We start from the raw sequence: 12,878 nt of genomic DNA on the forward strand, positions 1-12,878 counted from the left end.
GGACTAATGCTAATGTGAGAGCTAATGAGAGATCCTTACTTGCGGTAGAGTTCAATATGAACCACAGCAGGGGCGATCTTCTCTACAACATCTGCAATGAAATTGTACTTGTATCTCAGGCTGTTGGGGTTATCATGGACAGCTGAAACAAAACAAAAAAACAAAAACAGAAAATGAGATGTAATGACAATGTATAAATGGAGGAAGAAATGGACAGTAGAGGACAAACATCTGAAAATATCAAATGACATCACTTAAACAGGTCACGGAAAGGAATATGAGACTAGTCGTTAACTAAAAAAAGAAAAGTGGTGGGATTTTTCTGTGTAAATATATATATGGGACTTCTGTTGCTTACGTAAGTCAGCATCACACTCACACACACACACACTCGCACACATACACACACACACGTGAGGAACAAGATCTGAGGAGTCTCTTGGAGGACGTGTCTGGAAATGTTGACTCTTGTCCTCTGTAATTTCAACATGAAGGAAAAGAAGTGAGAGATATTCTTTTCCATTTCAACCAAAAGAGTTTACTATCGGCACTCAAAAGCTCATAATATACATACACAAAGTGTATGAAAATTGCTCTTTTAATTTTACACATTCATTCGTTCCATCGCCCTCAGGGTCAGACTGTTTTGCATCACAGACACAAAGGCACAGACGACAGCAGCTCTCATTTGATCCAATCAGTAAGACAGTCGCTGCAACGATGGAGGAGCCCTTTTAATTAAATGGGATCACAGGGACCCCAAGAAGACCTGGCTGTTGGAAAGCATGTAAGTTCAAAAGATAAACATGTCTGTGGCCAGATGGGATTGTGCTAAGTGAGGGAACATTAAAATTAAAGAGTGGAGTGGTTTATGAAGAGCTATGCTGTTTGCTCAAGTGTAATTAAAGTCATATCCAGCGTGGCGCTGGCGTGCAGTAATTCAACCTAATTATAGTTAAGACTTCTCAGTTTTGCGGAAAGAAAACGTTCTGGATCATTTTCCTCATCCATTAAACAACCAAACCCTTGATTTTTAGCTTCCTGGTGTGAATAAATATATATATATGTATGTATAAAAACACCACCATTCATAAGTTTGGAGTCTGTAAGATTTTTTAAATGTTTTTGAAATAAGTCTGTTACGCTCAACAAGGCTGTGTTTATTTGTTAAATTATTTATTACATTACATTATTCATTACTATTATATAATTATTATTCATTATAATATTACTACAATTTTCTATTTTAATATTTTTACATTTAAAATGTAATTTATTTCTGTGATGGCAAAGCTGAATTTTCAGCATCATTACTCCAGTCTTCAGGGAACCTTCAGTAATCATTCTAATAGGCTTCTGATTTGCTGCTCAAGAAACTATTTTCAACATTGATAATAATAAGTGTTTCTTGAGCACTAAAATCAGTATATTAGAATAATTTCTGAAGGATCGTGTGACACTCACTCTAAAGAAAAGTGCTATATAGTACTATAAGTTAGACTGGGTAAACCCAGCCTGATCTGCCGGCAATTTGATTTCGCCCGGCAACTCAGTCTGGAAACCCGTACATACATTTCTACTGCTACTGTTACACTTTTGCGGGAACCAATCACCGACTGGCTTATCCACCTTGCTCGCTATTGGCGGGTATAACACGATGACAATAGAGAAGCGACGGCAAGCACGACCGTCAGTCCAATTCCTTTTAACCTTTCGATGATACTGAATGACTTCTTTAGTTTAGCAAACAAATCGCTCGAGTGGGTGTAAATACCACTGACTTTCATGGGTTTTTTTGCACAACCTGCAAAAATCGCTCGATGCCATTGCTGCTTCTGCAAACCGCTGATCAATGCTACAAACCAATACAAACTAAACCTGTCTGGAGTTTTCACGTCGCTCTGCAAAGTACGTCACCCGGATCGTTGATCTGATTGGTTGAAGGACTATCCAATTGCGTGAATAATGCTCGTTGATCACGCCTCTTGTGCAGTAGGAAATACATACAGACTCCCCAGACCAATATTCAATTTTAAATTGAGCTTGGTCTGGTGATAGCCAGACAAACTATAAGTGGTTCTTAGCTTGTAATCATAGGGGAACCACTTTTGGTGCTATGTAGCACCATATCTTTAGGGTGTTTTCACACCTATGGATCGCTTGTTTTGTTCCGAAACAGGGACTACATTTGTTACAATGTTGCATTTTCTTCTTGGTTCGGTTCACTTTCACATGGTAACATTTCAAAGCGTACCAAAATGCGTTTAGGCAAGTCACATGCGAGTACAACTGTCCTATCATTGGTCAGAGTTTTCGCAGCATCATCCATCAAAATAATGATTGACAAGCTAGCTCCATGAGCTTATTGTGGCTTTATTTGTAACTGTCGAGACACACACAAACACTTTTATATACTCCATTCATATTAATGCTGCCGCAAATTCAAATGCGCGCTCTTTCTCTCTCTCTCCATATTTGGATTTTCCAGCGAAGAACCACTGAAGAACCATACAAGGGCTTACGATTCTGTAAATGGTAGCGGTGCTATATAGCACCTCAGTCATCCCAAAGAACCAGTGAAGAACCGCTGAAGAACCACTGAAGCACCAAGATTTGGTGCTATATGGCACTTAAAGTGGTTCCCCAATGATTACGAGCCAAAGAACCACTTTTAGTACTATATAGCACCATTTATTTTTAGAGTGAAGACTGGAGTAATGGCTACTGAAAATTCAGCTTTGCCATCACAGGAATAAATTACATTTTAAAATATATTCAAATAGAAAACAGTTATTTTAAATTGCAATAATATTTCACAATATTACTGTTTTTTTTATCAAATAAATGCAGCCTTGGTGAGGATAAGAATATTCTTTTGAAAACATTAAAAAAATCTTACCGATATTTTATTTATTTATTGTTTATATTTATTATTATAAATAAATAAATATGTGAATATGCACATCTGTATTTGAATACTGGTGATGTAGTGGTTAAAAATGGCTAAACGTTTGGGAGATTGATTTCCAGGGCTGTTGTGAAACAGGAACAAGCAGAAACAGGTTGCTCAGGTCTATTCTGCTGTATTGCTTTTGGGTAAACAGCATTAAAAAGAGCTCAAGTTTGACCGTGAGAATGAATTTGTATTCTGCCAAAGAGAAATTAGGACACTAAAATGTGCTATAAAAGGACAACTGTATGTACAGGAATGCAAATAAACTCTTCAGTCATTAACTGTCTAAATTCCTCTTACATTTAGCGTACATCAGTCTGACTGAACTGGAGATTTACTCTGGGAAGTTAAACGCCAAAGAATTCTAAACAAATCCTCCCTTTAGCCATGCAGTGGAAAGGCATTTGGTTTTTTTTTCCTCTTTGAAAGACAGACCTGTGATTAGGTCAAACGCACTGGCAGAGACAATAGAATCAGACATGCTTGTCTCATCTTGGCCCAAGCTCAGGTACTGAAACCCAAGAGGATCACAAAGATTTAAACAAATCCATAACCTCTTATCTCTGACAGAACAAAACCTTTCTGGACATTTTATGAATTATTAGTGTGTATTCTGGCCACACTTCCTCTAACCTTCAGAATGATTTAACCAGTGCTACTGTTGATGCATTTATGGTTTAAGACTCCATAACCTTTGCTCACAGTGTTGTAAGACTGTAGCATCTGACAGTTAATCACATTACCAACCCTGACAGAACCAAAATCATTGTTGACATTCGCACCTGCATGCTTTTGTGCTTTTGTGCTGACTTTTCATCCAATGAAACGTTCGAAAACACAGTACTGAGCACAAAATTCCAACCATCACAATTAACCATCCTCTTCTGACCAAGAGGAAAAGGAAACAAAAGTTTATTTTATGACGGCAGAATATCCATTGTGGTGAGACTGACCAGCTCCACACCAACATTAAACAAGGGACAGCATTCAATCTAAAATCACATGTTTTGAGAAAAGCTCAAAACAAAATAAAACAAAATAAAAAAAGATCATGGTCAAGAAGAGCAAAGTATACCTTTCACATGAAGCTGCTTTCGCATTGCCAATCTAAAAGGATGAATCAGTAATCCAATAATGTAAAACACCTTATTATAAAATGGAGAGTTCCAACTCTAAATTCCATGAAATCAAAATGGACAAATCTCATTTTTATGGAATACTGAGGTATTTATTACAAATGATTTATCCATGCACATCTCTTTTTTATTTCAATTCATTTGCCCTCATAAACCTTAATCAAAAAAGCTATAGCAAACCAATAGCAAACCACAATGATCCAACGATTCAATCAATTCGATAAACAATATCAAGTCCCATCCTACATTTGTTCTTGTTTGAGAAGCCGTTTCACTTAGAAATGTGCCACAGTAAGCAGGAACAGACTATGGCAATCTTCCATCCCTATTAAAAAAGTTAAAGGTGTTCAGGACATGGAAATGACAGTGAGTCTCAAATACTATTGTTTCCTCCTTCTTGTGTAAATCTCATTTGTTTAAAAGACCTCCGAAAAACAGGCGAATCTCAACATAACACCGACTGTTACGTAACAGTCGGGATCATTAATATGTACGCCCCCAATATTTGCATATGCCAGCCCATGTTCAAGGCATTACACAAGGGCAGAACGTCTGGAGGTGCACAGCTGAATCATCAGACTAGGTAAGCAAGCAAGGACAATAGCAAAAAATGGCAGATGGAGCAATAATAATTGACATGATCCATGATAACATGATATTTTTAGTGATATTTGTAAATTGTCTTTCTAAATGTTTCGTTAGCATGTTGCTAATGTACTGTTAAATGTGGTTAAAGTTACCATCGTTTCTTACTGTATTCATGGAGACAAGAGAGCCATTGCTATTTTCATTTTTAAACACTTGCAGTCTATATAATGCATAAACACAACTTCATTCTTTATAAATCTCTCCAACAGTGTGTAATGTTAGCTTTAGCCCGTTAGCCACTGAGCACAGTCTCAAACTCATTCAGAATCAAATGTAAACATCCAAATAAATACCATACTCACATGATCCAACGCATACATGCAGCATGCATGACGAACATCTTGTAAAGATCCATTTGAGGGTTATATTAGCTGTGTGAACTTTGTAAATGCACTGTAATATAGTCGAGAGCTTGGGGGGCAGGGAGCGCGCGATTTAAAGGGGCCGCAGCCTGAATCGGTGCATAGTTAATGATGTCCCAAAATAGGCAGTTAAAAAAATGTATTAAAAAAAATCTATGGGGTATTTTGAGCTGAAACTTCACAGACACATTCATGGGACACCTTAGACTTATATTACATCTTGTAAAAACTGGTTCTAGGGCACCTTTAAAAAAAAAAAAAAAAAAAGGTAGGTATGTTTTGAATATATGTTTTGAATGCAAACATAAACATACTGCAATTAGACTAATCAACTATATAACATGGCAGAACAATTGTTTGTCCTTATTTTTGTCAATAATAAAATTATGTATTTTTTTTCTTTTCAATATTAAAAAAGGCACATTACCTTACCTGTGGTACAAACATTGTAACTCACAGCCTGGCTAATTTCTTTAGTAAAACCTAAAGTTATATTTTTACAAACTAAACCTGCAAGAATATGCTAGGCTCTGACCTAAATACATCAAAGTCTACGTTTAGGCCTTTGTGTTTTTACTGAACCACTGCCAGTGAATGAAATTACATTTGTCCTAGAGATCCTGGGTGTCTCTCACTGGGGGTGGAGACATACAGTACAGACTGTAGAAAGCAGGTTACACCATCAACATGAGCATGACTTTTTGTTCATATTACATTACATCAAAAGAAACAGCAAGGCATTTGAATGCAGATTAAATGCTATCTAAGAGTGTTCAGTGAAAAGTTTGATTTTAAAATATACTGAGCATGTTACAATAGCTTTATCTGAATTTGACTATAAATCTTCAATCCAGATGTTCAAAGACTTTGCATTCAATAAATCACGCTAGGACATTTTAATAATATTTGCTAACATGTTAACTCATGTGAACTCAAGACACTATTGCAGCACAAATAATTTTTGTTCACAATGGATTGTGTAGTAAGAATGTTCAAAAGTGTGGTCAGTAAGATAAAAAAAAAAAAAAACTTTTATTCATTAAGTTGATTAAAAGTTAAAGAATGTATTATGTTACAAAAGATTTCTATTTTAAAGGGATAGTTCACCCAAAAATGAAAATTTGATGTTTATCTGCTTACCCCCAGCGCATCCAAGATGTAGGTGACTTTGTTTCTTCAGTAGAACACAAATGATGATTTTTAACTCCAACCGCTGCCGTCTGTCAGTGGTATAATGCAAGTCAGCGGGAACTTGGACTATAAGAGTAAATAAAACACGACAGACAAATCCAAATTAAACCCTGCGGCTCGTGACAACACATTGATGTCCTTAGACACGAAACGATCGGTTTGTGCGAGAAACCGAACAGTATTTATATAATTTTTTACCTCTAATACACCACTACGGCAGTGATGTCTCGCGCATATACTTCAATGAGCGCGAGACATCTCTGCCGCTGTCAGAGCGCGATCAGACATCACGAATCAAGTGATGAATGCCGTTGGACATAGTAGTGTATTAGAGGTAAAAAATTATATAAATACTGTTCGGTTTCTCGCACAAACCGATCATTTCGTGTCTAAGGACATCAATGTGTCATCACGAGCCGCAGGGTTTAATTTGGATTTGTCTGTCGTGTTTTATTTACTCTTATAGTTCAAGTTCCCGCTGACTTGCATTATACCACTGACAGACGGCAGCGGTTGCAGTTAAAAATCATCATTTGTGTTCTACTGAAGAAACAAAGACACCTACATCTTGGATGCTCTGGGGGTAAGCAGATAAACATCAAATTTTCATTTTTGGGTGAACTATCCCTTTAAGTAAATTATGTACTTTTCTGTTCATGAATAAAAACATGCATCACTGTTTTTATAAAAATATTAATATGTTTTCAAAGTTGATTACAATAATAAATGCTTCTTGAGCAGAAAATAAGTATATTAGAATGATTTCTGAAGATTCATGTGACACTGAAGACTGGAGTTATGATGCTGAAAATTACATTTTTAAATATATTCAAATAGAAAGTTATTTTAAATTGTAATAATATTTAACAATATTAATATTTGGTGACCATAAGAGACTACTTTCTAAAACATTTAAAAAATCATACCAACCCAAACTTTTGAACGGTAGTAAAGGCCTATGTGGATGAAGGAGGGGGTAAATTATTCTATTCTATTCTATTCTATTCTATTCTATTTCTGCTCTGTTCAGGGAAGCTCCCTTCCTGGCTAGCACAGTGATAACAAAAGTCAATAGAACCGGTGAGAGATTGAAACATTGCGAACATGAACAGGTCATGCCTGTGGCTCTGAGTTATAGTTATGGTGTCTAGTTACAGTTGTGTAAGCTCCGTCTGAGGCCTCTCTGTGGGGTTTGTGAAGATTTCAGTCTCGAGAAGTGTGTTTATTTGAGTTCAGTCGGGGCCTATGTAGGTGAGCAGAGAGAAGGAAACGAGTCCTTATTGTGGGAAAGTCCTACTGCCCTATATTACACTACAGAGGCACAGAGACTAAAGGAGAGGTGGCTGTAGGAGAAAGAGGACTGGAGAAAATATATTTGCAGTATATTGCAGGATTTTAAAGAAAAGGAGAAGCTCTAAGCTCCAGGGCAGTGAGAAAAAGCGACATAATTCAATATGACAAATCATGAAACATTAATAATGAGTCCCTTCTTGTTCATAACAGAATTCATTCACACTTATGTGCCTGTCTATTCTTGTTCTTATAGATGTGCTAATTACTAGACTGAAAATGCAAGTGTAGACCTTTTTGTGTGTGTTACTATAAGTAAAAAGAGTTCAAGCACTTGACTGCACTGATAAACAAACATGCCTTTTATAACATGCTAATTGAAGAGAGTTAAACAAAGGCCGATTCTGCACAAACAGAGCACACATACATATATACAAAGAACAAAACCTTACTCAGACTTTATACAATACACATTAGTGGAACAAAGAGGCAAATAAAGGATGAAATCTTCTACCTCGACATGCACACCATCACTGCTGTTCAGAGTTTTGGAGAAAGGTCAATAGTAAAGGATTTGAGAGACTGTGATTCTTTACTTTGCATTAGCAGCAGGATGTGAGAGAAAGAGTTCAAAAATAGATGTTGGAATGGATAAACATAAACCTGGTGAGACTGGTGGAGACAAGTGATGGTGGAATTTAAAAAGCATAAAAGTTTGAGTGGAAAACTTTTGTCAATGAACAATAGTAAAAAGGTTTTTTAATAATTTGATGTAAATTAAGTCAATTTCCACTACTATAAGACAAAAATAACATGATTGTCATGATAAAGTAATATTGCCATCAAAACAAAACTTTATGAAAAAATATATTATCTTTAGGGGTTCAAGTAATTGTTAAATTTTCCATCAGCATTCTCCCCTAAAAGTGATCGGGCAGACCAAACTGTAAGTTCGTAGAGACTTAAAGGTGCTAAAGAGGATCTTTTCGACTGAGAAACCAAAGACTGTTACTGAGTTTTTTAAATGAGCGCATCCGTAAGAACAACCCCCCTCCTTCGAAGGAACGCCTCCCAAAACTCGTAAACACTCGTATTGGAACACGAGTGTTTACCACCGGCATTCGCTGTGTTGTGTTAGTGGATTCATTATGTCGGACTCACCGCAGGTAACTCATAATCTGCAGTTGTTACTCCTGTCTCCTGACAAAAACATTGCATGCGGCGCCTGTGGAGTGTGGAAAGTTACTGGAGCGCACAGCCGCGCTCGTCTCTCACAAGGAACGTCACGGCAGTGATTGACAAGCCAGAGGGCCAATCGTTTACGCGATCATCGCGTAAACGATTGGCTGATGTTTTTAAGGCCCTACCTCGTGCACAGATGATGTATATTGATATTATTCCTTTCCGTGCACCTAATAAATAGTCTTTTATCAGTTAGTAAAGACAGTTTCAAGTAATATTGCAAAAATGTATAAAACAAAACATCCTCTTTAGCACCTTTAAAACTTTGAGGGCTGGTAGTGCTCACAAAGTCTACAACGTCACCAAGGCTCGCCCCGGAAGGCCTGACGGGGGCGCTATAGTAGTTAAAAGTACAAAATGGCTCATGACTCCCGAACAACTAGGCATAGGCTCAAGTGTCTTATTTCGTTGGAATCCTCATTGGCTCAGTGCGGACAAGATGTATGCCTCGGGTTCACTCGTTGAAATTTTCAGGTATTTTGGATTTTTTTTTTTTAAAAAGGTACTTTTGTGAACTACTCCTAGGTTTTTTGCCAAACCAGACCAGTGCAGCGAGATTCTCCAGAGTCTCATTGTCAATAATTATTCATAAAAAAAATTAAATTCTGATTCACGGTCTTTCGAAATGGGTGGAGCCACTTTTACTAAATGGCTGTAACTCATGAATAGAATGAGATTTTCACCAAACTCAGCACACCTATGTAAGAGCTCATTCTGTGGTCGCGTGAAAAAGGATGCGGTGACTGGCCACTTGGTGGTGCTATAACAGGAAAAAAACCTGAAAACGGCTATAACTAATACACCATTAGTGCGATCCTTAGAAGGCCTTAAAACGCTTGAATCCCATTAATTGCTGCTTGCAGCTATATTTTTATTTGATTTTGCAGTGAAATGCGATTTGAAAGAGAAAGAGAAAGAGAAACCAGAGACTGGAGAAATATGTGCCTCATCAGCATTTGTAAGGCTACTGAACAAATCTACAGAAGTCTGGACAGGACAAACCTCGGAGCGCCTATATGAAATCCACTGAACAAACACACACAGCAAATAAATCAGATAAAAGCACATAAACCTGCACAGACATACTACAGAGAGCCATTTAAAGCCTGAGACAAAAACACAGATATGCGGAGTGTCTGTATCCTGAGAGAAATCCAATGCTCTGGTTATACATTACACTGCAATGAAGAACTGTGATTCTTGATTCTTTATACACACAAATAAACTGACATGAACAAGAACAAAGACAAAAGACACATACAAAAGTGCCAGCAGAACAAATGCGCAAGACATAAAATACAAAACACTGGGAAACAAGCCTGAAATACTTAAATACTTAATGAAAACCATGCAGAAGAAGAACAGAGAACACTGACATAAGCTTAAACGCACACACTGCCCACTACTCTTTCCAGGATTACTCATTTCAGGATTACAACCGATCCCAAAGATCCAATATAAACCACTCACAAATACACATTTACAAACACATGGGTCCTCTTTCTCTGACTCCTTTTTCTGACTCCTTCTATATAAAAAAATGTTCCAAAACCTAGTGATCTGCCTACAAAACATAATTATATGCTGTTTTAATATGCCTAATTTCAGACAATTTCTAAAGCAGCATAGATACTTTGCAGTGAGGGCAATCACAAAATGCATTGCAAAAAGCTCAGTGGAAAAACAAACCCAAGATTGCTGACAAAGAAGAAAAGACTGAGAAATGTCAATTTAAAGGGTGAGTTCACCCAAAAATGAAAATTCTGTCATTAATTACTCACCCTCATGTCGTTCCACACCCGTAAGACCTTTGTTCATCTTCAGAACACAAATTAAGATATTTTTGAGAAAATCCGAGAGAAGTATCTCACTCGTCACAGCACTATAATCAACACTTTCAAGGTCCAGAAAGCTATAAGACATTGTTAAAACAGTCGACTTGACTGCAGTGGTTCAATCTTAATTTTATGAAGCGACAGGAATACTTTTTGTGTGCAAACCTAAACAAAAATAATGTCTTTATTCAGCAATCTCTTCTCTTCCCTGTCATTATTCTTGCGCAGTTGCCGCAGTAAGCAGAGTGAAGGCTTCTGTGTTTACGTCCGAACGCCGGCTCAGTATTGGCCAAAGCTGATCACGCGACGTATGCGAGGCCAATAATGATTCGGCGTTCTGACATAGAACCTGGAAGCGCTGGATGTAAACAACGTATGAGAATGACACAGAAAGGAAGATATTGTTGAATAAAGTTGTTATCATTCTCGTCACTTCATAAAATTAAGGTTTAACCACTGCAGTCACGTCGACTGTTTAACAATGTCTTTAGTACCTTTCTGAACCTTGAAAGTGGTGATTATATTGCTGTCTATGGATGAGTCATAAACGTCTCAGATTTCATCAAAAATATCTTAATTTGTGTTCCGAAGATGAACGAAGGTCTTACAGGTTTGGAAAGACATGAGGGCGAGTGAACTAACCCTTTAACCTTCTATTCAATTCACAGTAGAAATTGCTGAGTGTAATTAAAATGTATTATTTTACCCAATATTTATGTGTGCTATGTATTTTTATGATTATTAAAGTACTGCAGTGTTCATGAGTCAAGTTGTCTCTGCAGAGCATTTCAAATTATATCAGAACAGTGGTGTAACTCCCATTCCCCTCCTTGGGTTAACGGTGTGCAGGCCATTTCCTTCAGTCCCAATTATTAAAAACCCAAAACTGGCTAAAACATCTAGTCTTGCAGGAGGGTGTCTGGATGATTTTCCTTTTGCTTCAGTAAAAATCTGTTTCCTGCTGAATGCATAAGGCTCACAATATGACCTAAATCTGCAGCCAGCGAAGGAGAGGTGTGCAGAGATGCAGGCAGCTTCAGATCCAGATGAAAATGACATCATGAGCTCTGCAGCAGTGTGTTTTCTTTAGGTGAGGCCAGGACTTGGAAGCCACAGACCTCTCACAGCTTGGCACTTTGCTTAGAGCCTTTATTAGGCCAATATGCAGAGACAAGACAGATGTCAACAGTTATGCCAGACATATCCTTAATATTTTAGCTTCTAAAAACACAAGTGTTTGTGAGCCAACAAGTGCATGAGGATTCACTATAACAAATCCAACAAAAGACCAAGACAACTATCCACTTTCAGCCACAATTTAAGTTTCAATGTGTGCCAAAAATGAATACATTGAGGCTCTTTCAGTAAGAGTAATGAAGAAACAAGGAACAAGATAAAGAGAGACCACATTTCAACTAAAAAAATAGGACCTTTATCATTTTTAAAACTATCTCATAAAAGTAGATCCCTTACAACCTGCTCAAATTCATCTCTAAAAACCTTCTATCTAACACAAATATGTACAAACACAGAAAGTAAGATGCGAGAGGCTTCATTTTAAGAGGTGAAACTGAACATTCTGAGGGCACACACACACACACACACACACACACACACACACACATACTAAAAGAGCACAAGCTGCTCTGGTTTTTCTCCATTCATAATGGACTTAATAGGTCAGACTGTGTTTGTGTATCCTATGAGTAAGTGCTATGACCAGACTTGATGCTATATGACCTAACTTGAAACACATGAGGGTCAAAATGCATTAAAATAACTACAGTGGCATGAAAAAGTATGTGAACCCCTTGCAGAATCTGTGAAAATGAGAATTATTTTAATAAAATAAGAGGGATAATAAAAAATGCATGTTATTTTTTATTTAGTACTGTCCTGAGTAAGATATTTTACATAAAAGATGTTTGCATTTAGTTCACAAGACAAAACAATAGCAGAATTTATTAAAATGGCCCCATTCAAAAGTTTGTGAACCATTGAATCTCAATACTGTGTGTGGTTACCTGATGATCCACAACTGTTTTTTTGTTTTGTGAAAGGTTCAAACATTCACTGATGCTCCAGAAGGAAACAAGACGCATTAAGAGCCGGGGGGTGAAAACTTTTGAATTCAAATATCAAGGTAAATTGTACTTAATGTTTCTTCCGGGAAACATGCATGTATCTTCTGTTGCTTCAGTACTAAATGAAAAACAACGAT

The 12,878-nt window shown here is 37.1% G+C and overlaps 1 protein-coding gene and 1 long non-coding RNA gene across 2 annotated transcripts in view; one reads left to right on the top strand and one right to left on the bottom strand.

The window, feature by feature from the left end:
• Window positions 1-12,878, bottom strand: part of htra1a (HtrA serine peptidase 1a) — a 33,469-nt gene that overhangs the window by 18,434 nt on the left and 2,157 nt on the right. The window contains exon 2 of the mRNA XM_048191247.1: window positions 40-142. Coding sequence (XP_048047204.1) covers window positions 40-142 — 103 coding nt within the window. The remainder of the gene's footprint in view (window positions 1-39; window positions 143-12,878) is intronic.
• On the top strand, window positions 139-12,776 carry LOC125268782. Its single transcript, XR_007184965.1, has 3 exons — window positions 139-502; window positions 635-787; window positions 12,718-12,776. It is a non-coding gene; the product is annotated as an uncharacterized LOC125268782 (long non-coding RNA).

Source organism: Megalobrama amblycephala, linkage group LG5 (assembly GCF_018812025.1).
Source record: "Megalobrama amblycephala isolate DHTTF-2021 linkage group LG5, ASM1881202v1, whole genome shotgun sequence".
NCBI lineage: Eukaryota > Metazoa > Chordata > Actinopteri > Cypriniformes > Xenocyprididae > Megalobrama > Megalobrama amblycephala.